The 19,891-nt window shown below is 44.1% G+C and overlaps 2 protein-coding genes across 2 annotated transcripts in view; one reads left to right on the forward strand and one right to left on the reverse strand.

Annotated features, from left to right (window-relative positions):
* Window positions 1-1,286: 1,286 nt before the first annotated feature.
* LOC146176695 (uncharacterized) lies at window positions 1,287-11,065 on the forward strand. Its single transcript, XM_084581024.1, has 4 exons — window positions 1,287-1,397; window positions 3,348-3,509; window positions 7,308-7,397; window positions 10,985-11,065. The coding sequence occupies exons 1-4, from the start codon at window positions 1,287-1,289 to the stop codon at window positions 11,063-11,065; spliced, it is 444 nt and encodes a 147-aa protein (XP_084437150.1).
* An 875-nt stretch (window positions 11,066-11,940) lies between these two features.
* Window positions 11,941-19,891, reverse strand: part of LOC146176696 (uncharacterized) — a 28,207-nt gene continuing 20,256 nt past the window's right edge. The window contains exons 6-7 of the mRNA XM_084581360.1: window positions 16,352-16,553; window positions 11,941-11,964 (exon numbers count right to left, since the gene is read on the reverse strand). Of these exons, the coding sequence (XP_084437486.1) occupies window positions 11,941-11,964; window positions 16,352-16,553 (226 nt within the window). The remainder of the gene's footprint in view (window positions 11,965-16,351; window positions 16,554-19,891) is intronic.

The raw sequence follows: 19,891 nt of genomic DNA on the forward strand, positions 1-19,891 counted from the left end.
TTAACCATGGTTGAACTGAGTTAGACATGCTATAACTCGGTTGTGCGTATGGTTTCGCGTGGTTTAGAGCTTGGTCGAGAATTTGTCGAGAACGTATCAACAATACAGACTGAACATTGTATTGTAGCTTTAGGTTTTATTTGTGATAGCAATTAACAATTTATTTATTATCGAGTAAGCATTTAAAGAAATAAAATGCTCAGCATAAGCTATCCTACGATATGACACTTGCATTGCTCTTATACTCTACATTAGCTACCTAAGAATATAACACTTGTAATATTGCTTATAATTTCGTCCTAAATAAACAACCATGACAACTACTGTGCACGGTCAGTCCGGTTGGGTCGCTACGTAACGGCCCCTAGACATCTTGCACCTTCGAGAATTTGGAGAAATGCTTCGGATCGCCTACTGAACTACGCCATGATTCAGTAAAGTGATAAACTTGAAAAACACGCGCACCAGCATCAGTGTTAATGCTGAGCGCTAGCGTAGAACTTCCGGAAATAATCCGTCGGACCACAGTTTAACTTCTACTCTTACGTCTTAAGAGATGCGTCTCATCTTTTGGCGCGCATAACATTGACTCTTCTAAACACTCTGTGACTGAGTTTTGCCTTTCCGTTGGAAATTTTAGGTATTCACTAGCAGTTCAGCAGGCTTTGAGTAATGTGATGCAAAACGTTTGTGAGGAAAATAAATGAAGAATATGCAATAATAAATTATTAAAGAAGAGAGGGACACGTTATTTAGAAACGCAGATTAAGCATTCAATATAATCTGCGCTTTGTTTACCGAGACAGCTGGGGTTCCAGTTGTGCCGAAAAGAGCATGATCGACAGACCAGGAGGGATGACTGCACTCAGCATAGGCCTGGAGCGCTCTGGATTCGTACAGAGAGCAGGACAGTGGGAAAAGAAGGAACCAGAACCCAGACGGATATGGAATTGGCGGGAAGGTGTAACAAGTGGTTTTTGAATGCCATAAAATATATGCCTCTGGGAAACGTTGAGGTGTGTGTCAATGGGGACGGGATGCCTATCGAAACAAGTTTTCAGGTTTTACCCGCTGCATTAGATGCTTGTCTAGGTAAAAGAGGCATCCTTGTTTTAATTTCAAGCTCCCTAGGTTGCTCAAGCTAATCTGGCGGTTCGTGAGTGCTTTTAGCCCTCATGTGAACTGTGTCTTAACTGCTGTGTGCCTCCTACGCAGACGTCAGGAGCCAGCTAAGCGCTTCCCAGCCGATTAAAGTCATTCATCGCCACATAGAGACTCGAACAAATATGGTTGCAAGTGCGGAGACCATGGCAGTGCTGGCGCGTGACCGTATCATCGAGGTCACTTTCGACGACTATATCAGCACAGCCAACGGCCTCTTCAACTTCCTCGAAGTCGTAAGTCTGAGTGCCGGATTCTCTGCTCACAAAGACAATGGCGACTTCACAGCATGCATGCACTTCATGTAAGAAGATCGAACGCCGCAAGAATTTTAGGAATTGTGATGTAAGTGTGCTTCTCTTGCACGCTGACCTGGTCGATGTGGTGGTGCGAATTTTCCGGCCGGTCATCCCCCAGCGCAGAAAATATTTATTCCGAGGAGGGGAAAAGGACAAACTGTAATGTATGCGAACACAAAAATGGATTTCGTATAAGGGACATATGAGAAGCGCCCTTTTTCTTTCTAATTTAAAGTGTTAATTACGTATCTTGCGAATTGGAAATTTACCTCATCACGCGCTTCGATTTACGACACGGATGAAATCTAGGCTGCTTATATTTGAGACATTAAATAGGTAGCACCCCAGCTCTCTTCTTTTCACCGGTTATAGAAATACCGGCGGCAACATCAGAAAAGTAGGCAATCATTTCGGCTTCTTCTAGACAAACGCCACCCGTTCGTAAAATGTTTAGCCAAATGATGGCCGAGGCATACGAGAAGAATCTTCCACTTGTTCTCAATCATGACAGCAACGCTGGTGGATTTCATAACCTTCTTTGCGTGGTGATGATCTCTTAGTGTTTGAGCGGTGAAATACCGCCAAACGGTAAATGTTCCCTCAGGCATTACCGCCCTCTTGTGTTCTTTCTCTTTAGCCCACATTACCCCGTGGACCTCCGCAGGTAATGCGGGAAGCATGGAATAATAGAGACGACAACCGGGCGCGAGTGGGGTCGCCTCTCATGCCCATCAGGGCGGCTTTGCGGGCTATCTGCGCATATCGAAACTTATGATCCTTCGCACACCTCAGGGAAGAATGACTGATGACTTAAGCCTGCCTGTTCAGTCGAACTCTTTTGTATACGGCTCCCTCCGCGACACAGAACACTTGAGTCTCAGACCTTCTCATGTCGCCTACAAAGAAGGACGAATTTATTAATAAGTCCGAGAATTCCAATGCGCCTTGTTTATTAAAGAGAAACATTACGATTTGACTATTTACTGCTATTATTTGTAAGCATAATAGTACAACACACTTCCGGAGACAGAGTTGTTACAGAATGCGTTTGTGACCTGCACGCTAGTTGTTCGAAATAAGTTCATTTTGGAGATGAAAACCTTGAGAGGCCACAACTTATAGTATATTTTTATTTATTTATTTATTTATTTATTTATTTATTTATTTATTTATTTATTTATTTATTTATTTATTTATTTATTTATTTATTTGATATACTGTCAACCCCAATGGGTTTTTTTCAGAAGTGGGCATGAACTGCATGACATGGACATAATTGCTGATATGGCAGATGCAATATGAAAAACCTTCATAGAATGCTGATTGTTTTTTTTTTCAAGTGAGGATTACGTTTAAAGCACAGAGAACACCAAAAAATCAGTTATACAATAGAAAGCATATATCACCGGAGCTTTGACACAAATTAAGACCGCTTCATGACAACAAAGTAGGCTCGGCAAGCTCTAAGAACTTTTGGACTGTAGGTTGCCCTACAACTGAGGCGTCAAGTGCATTACAATCGCGCACTGTTTGCGGAAAAAAAAAGAAAAGTAAAAAGTGTTGTTGCTACAGAAAAATTCCTCAAGAAAGAGGGGATGTTTAAGACGTGTTATTTTGGACTGGCTTTTTTTCACGAAGTCTTCGGGGTTAATCTTGTATGAATTGTGTAGCAGTAGGTATAAGAATGTCAGGCGATGCAGTTTTGACCGGCCAGATAAAGCGTGAAGCCCGGCACGATGTGAATCTGTCCGTTTGTAACATTTATAGATAAATCGCACAGCTTTATGTTTATGCCTGCCTATGGACGAGCAATAAGCGCGAAAGCCTTGCTGTACTCCGAGAGCTTTTCCAGTGACTCGCTGCCGCATGTGGGTCCATGGTTCGCAGTGCGGAGGCCTGGCTCTCTTCCTGATGGCGGGCGGGACCGGAGTGCTCGCCGAGAACGTCCTGAGGGGCACGGCGTACACGTTCTCCTTCAACGGGATCTTCATGCTCCTGTCGAGCATCCTCAGCGCGACGTCGGCCTATCACCTTCCGAGGCTCTTCTATGTGAGTTGATTTGCGAGAATGCCCATCTACAGCCTTCTCAAATTCAGTGGATTAAACACGAGAGAAATCGTAGCTGAAATCAATAACAATGCAGATGACAAGCAATGGAGAGGGAAAAAACACTATATGGTTAGACGTACCGATGCTCCTAATACAACTATTTGTACCTTAGGGCAGTATTTCTTAAATGAGGGTCGTCCGCGAAGGGCTTCTTGAGACCCACGAAACCCAAGCCGACAAAAAATAGAAAGTTCGAACGATAGCTCTCACTTGGCTAATAAGGTTGCAAAATTTCCGGGAAATAAAAAAACAAAGGCTAGAAAAACAAAGCGGCAAAAGAAATGAGTTTTTTCAGAAATATTAGAAAACATTGAAACATATCTGTTATTTATATTCGTCACGATGTATAGCTGCATTGAAGCATCAATATTTTTTTCCTAATATTCGGCTGCTAGCGCATATGTAGCACCATATTTCAGTTCAGTTCAGTCGTGTCCAACTCTTCGTGACCCTATGGACCATATCACGCCATGCTTTCCGGTCTCTCACTACCTTCCTAACATCACATAACTTCATCTGCAGCGCCTCGAGGATGCCATCTAACCAACGCGTTCGCTGCCTACCCCTTCTCCGGTGACCCTCAATCTTTCCCAACATCAAATCTTTCTCCAGCGACTCCTCTCTTCTCATCAGAGGACCAAAGTAGCTGAGATTTAACTTTAGAATTTGACCCTCCAATGAGCAGTCAGGGTTTATGGTCGACAATATCGACTGATTTGATCTTCTGGCAGTCCAAGGAACTTTCAAGAGTCTCCGCCAGCACCACAATTCAAACGCGTCAATTCTTCGGCGGTCAGCCTTTTTCACAGTCCAACTCTCGCATCCATATATCACACCACCACACATATGCACCACCATACATATGCATTACCATACATATGCACCATATTTACTTGGTAATAAAAAGGCAGAAATGATGCTTTTCGGGGCTATAATCGTGAGCATTTCCTGGACGGCGAACAATGTTTGCAATGGCGCCCATATTAGAGCTTTTTAAGAAGACCACTTGATAGTTTGCAAAACACTTTCGACACGTTGATTCCGATTGCGCATGCAATATGTGAGGTAGTATTTAACAAATAAGGTATTCACATATACGCTAGTGGAAAGCGCTCTAACCAACTCGTCGCTGACAGCGAGCGAGAGAGAAATCGTAAAGAAAATTGTGTGATAGACGCCATCTCAACTGCCGTTCGAGGGCAGTCAATTTACTTTATTTGGGAATAGAGGATGCTCTTTAGATCAGCAAGACGTGCAACAAGCCTTTGATTATACAGATAAAGGATTTGGAGGCGGCGAATCATATCGCCACCACATTCGTGGTGGCGGAGTCTCTGTGCTAATGAACCAATTATTCTAGTTGAATATCGTCTTCATGATATTCCTCCCTACGTTGCCGCACGTGATAGAAAGCGGTCAAATGACAGCAGTGTGCAAACCAAAAGAATATCTTAAGGGTATACAGTACAGAAACTCGTGCACATCATTCTAACTCAGAACTAAAATACCCTAGTTTGGTGAGGTACCATTGAAAATGACAACAGCAGCGACTTGCAGCCCTCTTAGTGAACAAAGTTATGGCCTTGTTTCTGTGCTTCTTTTCCTTTAGAGCCTTTTCTCGGCGGATATTTTGATTCATTTTTCTAGTGAAACGTTATGGCTAGCTCAATCTATATTTCTTCTTAGAAATCAGTCATGTAAGAATGAAGTCTGCCTACGTTCTTGTGTTTTATTCTTCATAATTCGAGTAGTTTTACATTTGCGCACAAATGTGGTTTGTGTATTCCATTGAATGCTCTTGCATTACTTGAGGTTCACTGCATTTTCCCTTAACTCCCACACCTCACCAAACGTACGGACCTAATTTCTGTACGTTTCTGGTTTATGTACGCTTAATCTTGGGTTTATTTTTTTTTTTGCGAATTTAATATTCTGTTCAAAGTTTACCACATTTCACTTTAAATCAGCCTTAAACCACACACATGTCCAAAATGCAGACCACATTTCTTCATGTTTCACTTATGTTTTTTCCATGCTTATTCGTTTCCATCTTTTGTTTTGTAAATTTAATGCGCAGTTCGATGCTTAGGACAGTCTTAATTATACATGCCGTATTAGACATATTTATTTATTTGTAAAGCTATATATTAATCCTCTCATGTCAAAGGCTGCTTTTTTTCTTCGCGAAATCTTGAGTAGTCCAAATTATGTGACGTTTTTCAAAAGTCATACATGGGGGAAAAAGAAAATTATTCCTCTTTTTGTGTGTGGTTCTCCATCTTCGTCATTTCTAGTCATTAATGTGAGCTGTGAGTTGTGTTCGTTTTCTGCAAATTTCTTAGTTTAATCTTCACATTCCTTAGTTTCATCTCCATATCATGTTTTATTCACTCTTTGACGTGCAAGGAGTGTGGACGGTGTTTCGCGTTCGCTTTTTCCTGTATGGTTGTCATCTGTTCATTTTAAATCTCACTTTTTACCTTCAAGTTATTGTTGCATGTATTCAAATTTTATCATGTTGTTCCTTAACAATTCGTTGTCGAAGCTATATTTGCCCCATTGGCATTTACAAATCTCAAAATGGACAACATGCGTTTATTGAACAAACACTTTTTTCTAAAGTGATACCCGTGGAGGATGTTGCGTTAGTTGTTAGTTATGTCTAGCAGCAAAAAAAGCTATCTGAAAAGTGGGCACATTTGTATCTGATCCTACCAACCGCAGTGTTTGATTGTAATAACAATATGCTCTGCAGTTAGCGAGCAAAACACTTTCCACACACGCGCACGCACGCACACGCACGCACACCATCGGAGAAGTCCAGCGTCAAGAGAAGTCAGACTCGTGATTTCGTTTTCGGTTTGTGATGCCAAACGAACTGTTGTGTTGAACCCTCTGCACCTTCGACCTATCGGTGCGAACGGTAACGTAGAATATGGCGTGGTGGTCCAGTGACTTTATCGCACTGAACCCAAAACCGGCCGCGGCGGGTTTAGTTTCGAACAATCAACCCTGAAGGGCAGGTATTAGTCAGCTGGGCTAACTACGAGGAAAACTGAACATTTGTGAGAATGGGCAAGAGTACAATGAACAGTGCTCAACATTCTTGCTTCTGTGATGAAAATGGCTTGCACTCACCTTCTGAATGCGCATGCCAACTGTTTGAACCTTAGTTGTGCTCTGTTTTCATTTGTTTGAAAAGCTGACATCAAGTAATCTTTGAGGTAGAGGCATTGGATTTTAGATTGCACTTAGATGTGATTTTGTGCGGAGGTTACTATTTAAGCACATAAAATATTACTGTATTTCTCTCTCTCTTTTTTTCCCATCACCAAATTGCAGTTTCTCCCACCAGCGGTGATGTATACAGCCGTCCATGTTGTATTCTGAAGTGCTTTAAATTAGAATTCGCAGTTTAAATCTTTTCAGATGAGCCGGGAGGCTAGTAGGCTGCACCATTGACAGTTTGGAAATACGGCGTCGCCGGCTAAGCTTCGACAGAGGTAAAATGCACGAAAAGCTAGCATGCTGTGCAACGTATCTGTGCAAGTGATCTTGATTTATCCGGAGCATCACACTATGACGTAATTCAAAGATCGTGCGTCACTTCGGGAAGTTAAATCGAGATCCTTCTGTAATCGCTGCAGAAAATAGGGAGATAATAAGTCTCGTTTTGGCGCTGTTACTTTCGTATACCCTTAAAGTCTTCGTCCCACGTGGCTTTATTTATTCACGCAGTACGTGCTGTTCCAAGGCGTGGGCAGCGTGTTGTACCTATTCAGCTGCATCAGAGTCATTCGGGACACCCACGAGGTGAAGTTGAATTCGGTAAGTGCGGCTTTAGTAGACAAAAGCCTGCTTTAAAAGAAAAATAATTCCTGATAAAGGTTTAAACCTTGGGCAATAAACTGCCCATATACACAGGTTATAGAGTCTCTCAAGAGTTTTGTGAGGAAGGATCTTATATTTGATTGTATTGGAACAGAAGGGATCGCGTTATTTGTGTGCAGTATGTTGGGGTGATCGCACTTGGACTGTCATAACAATGCTTTGTGCAGACTGGCTAGATTTTGATTCTAAATTCGCAAAAAAAAAAAAATGCAATAGACACAGCGCATGGAAGGATATACTTTGAAACAGCATTAGCTTTCGGCTGCTTTTTCTGGCCTATTGCTTAGCATCGTTTTTGGAAGTTTCAGCGCTGGCAGGACTTCACCGCGGTACACTGAATTAGAACAGACCTAGTTAGAATTAGTTTGCGTGACCTGAGTGGGGCGTCGGTAGCAACCTGTTTTTGCAATTCCCCGATTGCAGCGCCTCCAGAAGAAGGTAATCCCCGCAGTGTTTTTGAGCTATTATTAAATGGTCACATTTTTTTAATAAAACAATCTCGAGGCTCTGCTTGCGCCACCGGCTGGAAAGAAAGACCTAATGGGTTTATGCCTTAGGCACTCAGTGCCAAGCAAATTACCAAAAATATTTGCAGAAGACCGACTGCGCAGCGCCGCTTTGTTAACCAGTGGTACTGTGCATCGTAAAAGAGGGGTTGCAGGAACCATACATGCGGGCTGTTAAAAGCTCCCGAATTACTACTTTGACTAACGTTTTAATGGAATCAATTGATAGAGGTGGCCGTTTGAGCATGTGATTCAAATATGAAAGCTTTGCATGGAGCCGATAATTGGTAAGTAATGTTTGAAGGGTACACTTGGCGACCACTCGCAGCTGATTTGGGTGACACATTCCTGCCCACAAACCTCCTCACTGACGTCAGCGAGGCTGCTGGGCCCGCCATATCACAGGACGCTGGCAAATTTTGCAAGTGGGATGAGGTGGGGTGGTTAACCATTGAGACTGGCTATTTTTTTCTTGCGCACCAGTTTGGATTGGATTGTGTTGAGGGGGGAGACGACGATCATCATTTTTGATTACCTTCAGTTCTAATGAAGCTAAGTCAAAAACTTTTGCTTTGCGGAAAGGGTTAGTGAGATACATATTGCTCGTGTGCGTTTTATAACTATAATAAACAGCTTCTTACGGGCCTTTTAAACATACTGAAGAGGGAAGAACACGAGGAATGCGCGCAAAAAAACAACAACAACTTGTTTACGAGCAGGTCTTGATTGGCATAAACGTAATAGGAGGATAAAATGCCACGTTATTTATAGCAGGTGAAAATGTGGGCTGCCGTGAATATTTCTGGAGTCATAATCAGGCACACAGTGACGCGAGATAACTGTAATTTGGATTCGCGGAAATCATAAATAGCATCACCGTGTTACGTAGGGCACCGCTACGTGTAATCATTCCGCGCTTGGAAATGGTCTTCTTAAAGCAATGTCGCACATTTGACCAGACACAGGAAAGCAACAAAGGCCAGTAAAAATGTGAAATCTGCACAAATTTGTCGTTATGTGGAAATTTGTTCGCAATATGAGGAGTTCGAAATATGAGAACCTACTTTTTTCACGCAGTGCATATCTATAGACAAAAGCGCCTGTTCATGTAAGCCAGACGTTCAACTTCAGCTGCTTAGAAATGAGAAAAGTTTCTTCTAGTCGCACATTTAACGCATAAAGCAATAATATTTACAAGCGCATTCTTGTCTTCACTGAAGTCAATCCTGGCTCCGCCGCGGTAGCTCAGTGTTTAGAGCGATCGATTAACAGTTAAAACTCGATATAACGAAGCTGAGAAAGCCATGGATTACTTCGTTAAGTCGGATTCTGCGTTAAATTGAGTGCGGAAATTCTCGGTCACTCAATTCGATAAATTCGGTTGTTTGGCGTTGCAGCATCCAGGAAGCAGCCGCGGCATCATTTTGGCAAAAAGCATCTGAAAAAAAAAAAGCAACAAATATTTTTACCGCAAAAGGAAGAGACCAAGTGGACTACAACTTTATATCTCTGCAAAGAAGTCGACACTGTTTGCTTGTTGCTTGCGTGCGCTTTTCAGGCAACGCCCGCACAGATTCTTCTCAACATGAAGTGCGTCCAGCATGTCTTTCCCCTCGCCTGTTTGAGCGAACTGCCGCGCCATACGTGGCATCCACCACTGCACAGGCCATCTTGTGAATAAAAAAAATCCCATTAGAAATCTCTTTACTGTGAAGTTTGGTAAAAGCGGGACGAAAGTGCTCTGTGATTTTAGGGCTTGTTCGCCATGAATAAATATTTGTGCATTGTCTGCAAAACAGAGCAAAAGTGAACACTTTTCTTCTCTATTTAAAAAAAAAAAAAAGCTGCTTTAAATTGTGATATCACGAAATTGCTTTCGCTATTTCGAGTGAATCAGAGCACTATATGGGTGCCTGAGGGGGCATTGGAATATATTTGTTATATCGTGAGTTGCGTTAAATTGGGCATCATTAAATTGATCATTAACCTTCTACTGTGGCCCAGGAGGCGGAATCGAATCCTAGCTGCGGCGGCCACTTTTCGATGGAGGCTAAAAGCAAGGCCCCCGTGTTCTGTGCGATGTCCGTGCTGAGTAAAGAACCCCAGGCAGTCGAAATTTCAGAAGCCGTCCACTCCGGCTTTCCTTGTTACCTGAGTCGCTTTGGGGCGGTAAACACCATAGACCAAACCAAACCAAACCAGACAAGACCAAACCATCATGCCATTCCTACCTTGATTCGGCCGCATGCTACTTGTACGCTTAGGAAGCCCTTTGTCGCGCCATACTTCACAGTGGAGCTCTCTTTAAGGCAATCTTAGGACGTGGAAATCAATCAGCCTCTGCAAAACGGCACATCTTAGCGAGTTATGCGAGAAAATAAATTTATATCCTATGTTTTCTTTTCTGAAGGATATTTCGGCAGCATGAAAAAATTCGTAGGATGGAGAGTACTGTGCAAAGTGAGATTCAGGGAGAGTTTTTTTTGCCTTGGTGAATATGACATCGCTTCTTCATTATTAGTCCTGTTCGCTGCAGAATGCTTGGGATTCACTGTGCTGTCTCTGGCGGCGTTACGGATTTCAGACCAGTGAGCGTAATGTGTTACAACGACACGTCGCATTGACGTCATGTATGGCGGGCAGGCCATGCAGCGTGGGGTGTTGCACAATAGTGACTTGTGTAAGTGTGTTAGAGTGTTAAGCTAACAATGCCAAAGTTGACACCATAAAACTGGAGTTCGTAGCATCAACAAATGTCACTCTAAAACACTCGGATTGTTGTTTAGTTTTCGTGCTTCCTTCACCTTATGACATTTTAGCTTTATTCTAAAGTGAAGCAGTTGTTCCCCTTTCTTCAGCAGCTAGTATTTGTGGGTGGTGATGGGTGAAGAGAGAGTACTTAGTCCACGTTTATTTATAGGAGGCTCTCTTATTTGTAAGTTCTTCGTCGAGGTTTTCCACCGAATAACTGATATATGCCTGCTCGCTGATGCGTGTCTGCCTTTCTCCCTTCTCTAGATGGTGGGCTTGTTGACGGGAGGCTTCCACGCCTTCCACTGCGCCTACGCGACGCACAAGCTCTACTACGCGAACAAGTGAAAGAGCGTCAGCGTCGGCCAGCGCACCGAGAACTGCCGCTACTATGCGCTCCGTGCTTCTCTCATTTTTCGATATTAAAGTGTAACGTAATACTCGTCTTCTTTATGAAGACTTTATATTCATTGATATTTTGGCCGCCTGCATATATACCGGATGTGAGTGAGTGAATCCCTCGAAAAGTGAGTCCCTAGTAACCAATAAATATATGATTTCCATCCGGCACTTGGCTTGCGAAGGTTGACCACGTGACGTCGTGCTCCCTCCTAGTTTTTCCTTCCTCCATGTGGATATATTCTCTCTGCGTTTAATGCAGGGCAAAATGTTTAGCTTGCTTTTGGTCATTGCAGAAAAATAATAAATGGAGTTGTGACTTACAGCCGCCAGTGTACATAATCAGTGCTCATACGATAGGCTTTGTGATGGTATCTGTGCGTCATAGGCTGATAAGAAAGCTAGTGTTGGTTTCCTCATTTGAGCTGATATAAAATACTTCCACTGGTTGTTTTGAAAAGCGTCTTTTGTTTGCAGTAAAAGGAGACTGCCAGGAGCGTGATAAGATTATGAACACGAAATATTCAATAGCTCCTACAAAATGTGCCGAATGTTTGTTGCTTTCAGCGGGTCGTACACCGCACAGGAATGTTCGTTTGCATAACCACCAAATATAGTGGCCTACACGTAGCGAGTACCGCGTGGCTTGCCTCCTGTGAATTACACAATGTTCGGGGGGTAGGAAGGTGAAAACAAAAGCCAAAATGCATGTTTCATTGAATAATCGTTTATTAAGCGCTTTGTTGCGTGGTGTAAAGGTGGTACGCAATATCTTATAGTCAAAGTGTCCAGCAGGTGGGCGTGGCCACTTTGTCCCCTCATCGTCACGACGTGGCAATGCCCGTGTACTGCGACAGAGAGAAAGAGACAGAAAAAGAATTTATTGTGGCTTCTCTATTTGTTATTAAAACCTTTGTCAAACCAGTCGAAATTTTTATTTCTTTTATTCTCTTGGTGTTCTTTTCCTTTGTTAGCGAATATTTTGTGGCTTTTTAAATTAACTGCTCAGAGAAGATTAGTTGCAGCCGCGTCAATTATTGCATCTCCTTGTCCCCTCCTTATGCAAGCACTAAACGCAGAAATCGATGCTTCTTATATGGTTCATAGGAAGGGAAAGGCGCAGTATCTGTCACACTTGCTATGTGAACACCTGAACCGCGCCGTAAGGGACGGGAGGAAGGTGGGGGTGAAAGTGGATAGAGAGAAAGAGGAGCCGTAGTGGAGGGCTACGGAGTAATTTCGACCACCTGGGGATCTTTAACGTGCGCTGACATCGCACAGCACACGGACGCCACTTCGTTTCGCCTCCATCGAAACGCAGCCGCCGTGGTCGGGTTCGAACCCGGGAACTCCGGACAGTAGTCGGGCGTCTTAATAATGCACCACCCCGGCGGGGCGCAGAAATCGATGCCAAACCGGGTTTTGAAGGTCCCGTATAATTTTACACGAATAGCAAAAAGAAAACGCTGTCTGCATACACCTCCCGCTTCATGTTGTGCGATCTCTGGCGTCCTCTAGGCTTACTCGTTGGAAGGTGGTGCCTACTAAATGGAAGTAATGGCTCCATTATAGTGCCTAGAGTATATTCTAGGCACTATAGCTCCATATCTCACTGCGGGAACGCCTGCAGTGCCACATATGGGGCTCTGGCTGCTGCCGTGGCCAGCAATGGATGGAACGTCTTCTATAGCACCAGGTGCCAGCATGATTGGCAATAATGTTTCTTTAAATTTCTGCGGCCACATTGTCATAGGTGACCATTATTTATAAAGTGCCACTTTTATTTACGTGTTTGCTTTTAATTGTTTATGTTCGACCAGCTTTTCTCATTGAGCATGCATCCTTACTTCTGTGCCCTACTTTAGATCGACAAATATTCGAACTACTTTTTGCTAACATGTCTCCCATTACCTTTGCTATTTCTATCGAAATTTCCCGAGTCCTCTACTACGGCGTCTCTCATAGCCTGAGTCGCTTTGGGACGTTAAACCCCAAAACCAAACCAAATATTTATGGTCATCGGGACAGTGTTCGTTCCTCTGCCGACATCAGGATGTATACGGTCATACGGTCATAAGGTTTCTGCAGATTTGACAAGCTGTGAGCACTTGCCATGTTTTTGGTCACATTTCCTTTTTAACCTTCTAATTTTAGGGTACTTTAAACCGACTTCAAATAACAGTGCACTGTCTCTTGGGTTGTCGTATATTGATGGCTCTCTGATACGCGTTTTCGTTTTTTTTTTTTTCAGCACAGGGATGTAGTCTGCGTTTTGATTGAGGTAATATAGTTCCGCTTCTGAACTGCAATTTCAAGCTGTATGTCTGCGTTCTAGTCTCTTACATATTTACTTGTTAGGTTTTCTAAGCCTTTTTCAGTAAGTGGAGCCAAAACTTTCCCTGTAATATCCTTTGAAACCTTAACGGCGCACCTATTATAATCCAGTCTCTGCCGATAAAATATTTTCGGAGAGCATCTATTGCTTCGAACCATATCTAACCTATGCGCCTCTTTTCTCAATCATTCGTATTTTTCCCTTGGTACCTAGAGAGGGGCACGAAGAGGCTCTCATCTAAGCCCTTACAACGCTAAACCGTTCCTCCAGTTCTGAATTTTTATCTCACTGCTTTCAGCGCAAGCCAAATGCCCCTATATAAAGCGCCACGTAGCTAAAAAGCAAACAAACGTTTCCAATTTTCCGAGATGCGTCCCTCGCGCCGGGCTCACATGGCTGGCGATCGGAAAGCATAAGAAACGATAGTGGATAAATACCTGATTTGCCCGAGTCGCATCGTCTAACTTGCGTTAAATTCGAGGAGACAGTGCCAGAGCAAACGTGATGGGCGCCAGCCTTACATTATGCCTTAACTAAAAATATCGACCTAATTTTGCTGAATGAATTTATCGCTGTCATGACCCCCATCAACAAAATGCTGAGCGTAAATTTCCCATTGCAAGAAAAAGACTCGTCCTCCATGATCACGAGACAAAATGTCCTGTGCCAGCTGTAGCAGCCTTGCATCCCCATAAGCTTCCACATCTTAGCCGCTCCTTGCTACGCTTGCATTCTCTTGGTATCCCCGTGCTTATACCTTAAAAGGACATCTGTTATCCTACCTTAGGTTTACACTCCCTAGCTATGTATATCAAAGATGCTGCTCATGTGGACCGCAGCAAAAGTGGTTACGCAGTGCTTGCGCTTCAAATATGCCACAAAGGCCCACCTAGTCCGCGGAGGGGGAACGTGAGCTGCAGCCAAGTGTTCTGGTCATCCATTATTCCTCGTTGTTAGTGACTGCTTATTAGGGCGATAGTTCCACTACTGTAAGTGTAAAATAATACTTAACACAAAACGATGTTAAGAAATTTAGACAAGAAGTAGCCTCATTCCTCAACTCACAAAAGTTCTCTTCACCGTCGTTCATTTGGTTTTGCCCCTCAATTGTGTACCGGTTCCTGTATTGTCTTTCCTTGTTCATGCTTTATTTAATTGCACGTTTGCAATTGCTTTAATGCGTCAGCATTAAGGCTCCCGTTGAGCCAGTCATCTGTAGCAATGACTTTAAGATGCCTTAACCAGACATGGGCGTCGGAACCTAAAAATGAATCGTGCTGAAAAAAAAATGAAGATTGCTTAGCTCTGCCATGCCTGGATATACGTAGCGAAGGATCAGAAGTTAATTTCTCCAGTCTTCTGCGCCGTTCTCCAGCAGCTAAACTCCCCTTGGCTTCCACGTCGAGCGCGTGTAAGTTCACCGGCGTTCTATAATTCGTTTACAGGAAAGGAAAGGCGCAGCCTCTGCTACGCGGAAGGGAAGAAGCGCCGCCCGGCGGCGTTAGAGCGCACTCGTTCCCGCTTGGTTCTCATAGTTGACGACGGATAGGTGACGGCACATCCTTGGCGTCACCTTAATTGAGTGACTTAACTATTTTAGTATTCGGTACTTTCAAATTGCGCCCTTATTTCAGTATCTGCCACTCGCGGAATCCCGCTATCATCCTCACGGTAGACAAGATAAATTATGAAGAGCTTTTCATGACCCGGGGCGTGGCACAGCGCTAAAGGGCTCGGCTGGGGATCCGAAGTTTGATTCCCGGATGGAGGCTAATTTATTTAATGAGGAGTATGCAAAAAAGTATGCATTGTGAAGTGGCAACTGAATCCACGATCTATCGATTTCTGATAAGACCTGCTACTCAAAGCCACACAGAAACGTGCATACTGTTTGGCTAAAGCGAGTCATTTTGTACCTGTTTTGTGGTTACCCACATCATGTGGTAGAATAAGCTAAACACGTAATACAAAATGAGCTGCTGACGGTAATCAGTAACGCTGTAGCGTCCTAGCCATAAAAAAAACGTGTCCGCCGAATATTTTTATTTCCGTGTGACAACCTTATTGTATTTGCTGGGTAATAAGTGGTTGAAGCTGCATTCGGATTTCAGTGAAGCACCCTAAAATGTATGCGGATTCTTCACTACCTTGTGTTGAATTTTTCCCTGTATGACACTGATCAGAGCACAAAAAACTGCTGCGCTTTTTTGCTCGCTCCCATTAAGGCGATATGAGAGCTAGGTGTGCTATATTCAGGCCGCAGGAAACGAACTGGGCATCACGTGGCGTCCCAGTTCTTTCAACGAGATCTGAGCCTGGCGCACGAATGAAGAAAGACCTCTCGCATGTCATATTTTATTTCTGTCCCTTACCGAGACATTCACCTTTGCAAGGGTGCATGCGATCGTTCACCTCATTTTGTTCACCTCTGTGGGAAGTCAAGCGCAAACCCCACGAACCAGAAGTGGGACCTCACGTGGTATCTCGTTCACTGGTTGGTCGATCTTCTAAATGTACATTCTTTGTCAAAACCTTTGAGCCCAGAGGGTTTTCTTTTAAGCCATATATTATGACTTCTTTAACAATCGTGGAAGTCCTTGCCATTGGGGAGTTTAGGACGAAAAATATTATTGCCTTCAGGAAGTTTTTAAACCTGGGAATGCAATACGAGCTGCATAGTATGGCTCAAAAGTAGACTCCCTGAGCTCTAAACCTTTCACAAAGACTGTACTTATAATGGGGTTGCAGATTCCGATGTTTTAACGCATGAAACGCATGTATTCACACACAAAAACGACAAGAGGTCGCTCTCGTAGAGAGTACCGCTTCGGGGCAAGCAAAATCCAGAATGAATAAACCTTATGGCAAGAGTTGAAGCTTACAAGATGTACGTTATGCACTTGCATGTTCCGGCTAATTCGGATGGCCAGCATGGTGGTATTGTTGCTCAGGTTGATCATTTTGGGCGTCAACTTGTTGGGTGCCCCTTCCAGGGTCACTACGATCATATTCACGTGAAACTTCAGCTGCACCGTCATCTCCTTGTTATGTTGCAGACCCTCCACTTTGGTCCCCAAACCGCCGCCGTATGACACGGCAATACTGCGAATAAAATAACGTCGCAGTTGGCATTTGATGGTGTTAGATATTTCTACCTTGTCAGAGAGCTTACCATCGTATAGCTTGACGATCCTGTGAAGGGCGTGCTTGCGGTTTATTTGCTACTTTCTTGAAAACTTGCATGACTATATGGCTTTTTGATTGTAAGAGCTTTATATATGAGCTACCGTTATTTAAAGATTTTGTTATATTTAGGAGATTTTTCCCAGGAGGGAGGGGGAAATTGTAGGTAGAAGGACAAATCGCAAAGAGTATCCCGCTCAGATTTCAGGTTTTGTTCCTGCCTCACTATTGCCGTCTTGTCCTCCGCGATTTCTGGGCAAAGCTTGACTGAGATTTTCAAGTTGAGGTAAGATCATTTTGCGCTTATAACTGCAACATATCTCACTAGTGAATTTTCGCGAAGAAAATTTTAGTATACTGTAGAAAGGTTGAAAGTTGAATGGGTTAAACCAGACTGATTGTGAATCTGTTAAAACACTTAAATTTCACCCTTTCAGCCATATACTTAATTTTAGGTGGGCCAACATTCCACGCTACTGCAGCCATTTTTTCTACAATGGTCTCTAGCGCCCGTGTCGCGTCTTGCTTCTTCCTTTCGTCGTAATCTTTCGCTCTACCTTTAAAAACCTTCAGCCACGGTATTTTTTACACCCAGTAGCAAATTATCAGAAAGGAACGACACACCTCAAAAATGGTGGGCCGTTTTATCCAGAGTCGCCTTCTGGAGCCTCCTTTGTGCAGCAAGAATGAGTCGAACTAATCGTGGTATTCTTCGTGCACCGCGTGAGGTTACGTCATATATCTCTTAAAATGTACACTTGCTGGGTGCGGACCCCACATCACTGGCGTCCAATATGGGGCCCTCACCAGTGATCCTGAGATGAGGAGCATTGGGCTATAACCGCCTATCTGGCCGGGTGCGAGCTCTTACACAACGTCGCTGGTCTCAAACCGCTCCTCGATCAACGTAGGCCTACAGTGCATGGCATAAGTAGGCCCCAGTCGGCGATAAAATGCTCTGCCTCTGGTGTCGAGCTACGCAATGTAAGCACAGGGTGCCCCGTGCCCATTAGAAAGCGGTCAAAGTTTTGCGGGCCCTCAGTTAAACGTACGCATGTACGCAAGCGAAGAGACGAAGTATGCCCCTTTATAGCTCATCCTTTACAGAGTTACTGTCACTGCATGCGCTTGCCACGAACCCAATTCGGACCCTTCGGGAAGCCACGGCGTGCTAAGCAGAGCGTCGTCACGAGTATACCCTGTTCATTGAGGCCTAACGACATCATGGCACCTTTCCAGAATACAGACCTAGTTATTCAGACAATTAGTGTCTGTAGTTTCTTCAAGGGCTGAAGCATATTACCAGCAGATAGAGGCACACGGCGATCACGTCATGCTAGTCATGATACTGCCCACCGCGCCCGTTGCACCAGCTGCCAAGTAGTATAAAATTAGTCTGCCCTCAAGCTCGCTCAAGGGAAGATTGTTCCGCGCAGAATTCTTACCGCCCATCTGCCACCAACTTATGAGGTGCGAGCGTGAGCTTCGGAGATAGCGCATGCTCGAGTTTCCGCTTTGGTAAGTAAAGGCAATGCAGAAGCTGTACCTGTATGTCGACCTTTTCGAGACTGGCAGCGAGACCGCTAAAAGAGTGGCTCGCTATGTTCACCCGGCCTTTGCCATTCACATTGGGGGAAGTATTTATGCACGAGCCTGTCAGCCAGTTCCTGTTAAAGGGCCACTGTCCAGGGAAGGACCTCTTAAGCAAAGGAGCGCAGTGCTTCGATGAGGTGCCGGAGATAGATACGCGCGGCAAAGCAGCAACAATATAAATTAAAGCCCTCTCATCTTCCCTTTCGGGAAACCAGCTTCCCCGTTCTCTAGGAGCCGCGAGGCTGACATCGGAGTAGCAAACGACATCCATTGGTCCGTCTCGCTGACTGACGGGTGAAGGATGGGAGTATACCACTAATTGTGTCCATCGCTCGCTGCGCGCTTCTCCCTCGCCACGGTCCGACTGAATGCAGCGGCGCGAGCTCCCTCGCCCGTTTTTTTTTCACGCACACAGAGTACCACGCCCTACTTCCCGCCAAACGCGGAGGAGGAAGGGGAAATTGTCTTGTGGAGGCTAGACGACCGGGTATGAGAGTTAAAAATCTTTGCGAGGGAACGGGGGTGAGAAACACAACAGAATCAGGTGATTGCAGCGGATGTAACTGCGTTGTTAATTACTCTTTTCAAAAACATTTTGCGGCCTTGCTTTCTGAGGGCGAAGTCCCACAGTCACCGGGGAAGAAAATATTTTTGACCGGAGGGTGGACAGTGGGCCTTTAAGAAACAACCGCTGTTACATGCAGAGAAGAGTTGAAATATGTGAGTGGAAAGGCTGAACTAAAGAGACTTTGCAACATGACGACTACGGGTTTAACAGCAGAACACCGAGTGACAAGGGTCCTTTGCCACAGTCGGAGAAATTCCCTGGATCTCAGCCATGAAGTGCAGGGAAGCTGTTGATACATGAAAGACCGACATGCCATCTGCGGCTATTGGCATGTGGCAAAGTAAAAAAGAAAAAAAAAAACTCATCTCCTCTTGTAGAGAAGAGAAAGCAAAAGCCCACGTGACTGCAACATAAATAGCATCCCTGAAGATATGGTGGTAAAATTGCTAATAACTTATGATGGTTAACAGCTAGCAAAAAACTAACTCATATTGCTCAGAAGTTCATCAGGCCTCAGGAACGACCTTTTTATATCTATCAGCAAAGCCACACGTGACCAACAGAGCATGAAACCGACAGTAAGAAGCATACAGTAAGACAGTAAGAAGACAATTAGACAGTAAGAAGTATAAGAGAAGGAATTAAAAGAAAAGACAAGATCTAATAGTAAGATCTAATAGTAATAAATTGTCAACGGATAATGACAGCTAAGCAGCTCGTTTACTTGTTTTGATTGCCGCTGAGTTTTCTTTGCGCTGTCTTAAGAACCAACAATGCTGTCCGCTGCGACGCGTAAAATGAGCGCATAGTATGCGTTTCTGGTCATGATTTCAAGAAAATTTATAAAACGTTCACCAACTGCGGCGGTCAAGTCACACTCTCAGTTATGGCAATGTGTGGCAGCTTATGTAGGGCAGATAATGGGAACGATGAAAGTCAGTCTAACGACGACGGCAATCTGTAGCCGAGTAGCGCCATTCGGTTGCTTACAAAATCTGAATATCGCAATCGGTCTTTCTTATCTAAGGCGGTGGTGAAACTTTTTATATTGTTCGCAATGTTGTGTCCTCGCCATTGACACGAATGCGGCTAGGCA

The sequence above is a fragment of the Amblyomma maculatum genome, chromosome 10 (genome assembly GCF_055883805.1).
Source record: "Amblyomma maculatum isolate TAMU_Amacu chromosome 10, ASM5588380v1, whole genome shotgun sequence".
Classification (NCBI taxonomy): domain Eukaryota; kingdom Metazoa; phylum Arthropoda; class Arachnida; order Ixodida; family Ixodidae; genus Amblyomma; species Amblyomma maculatum.

What these genes read in the sequence shown, in the direction of transcription:
- LOC146176695 (XM_084581024.1), top strand. Translation starts at nt 1,287, where the DNA reads ATGGTTGCAAGTGCGGAGACCATGGCAGTGCTGGCGCGTGACCGTATC. An exon ending in TCTTCAACTTCCTCGAAGTC is followed by an intron (nt 1,398 to 3,347) that starts GTAAGTCTGAGT and finishes CATGGTTCGCAG; the next exon opens with TGCGGAGGCCTGGCTCTCTT. An exon ending in ACCTTCCGAGGCTCTTCTAT is followed by an intron (nt 3,510 to 7,307) that starts GTGAGTTGATTT and finishes TTATTCACGCAG; the next exon opens with TACGTGCTGTTCCAAGGCGT.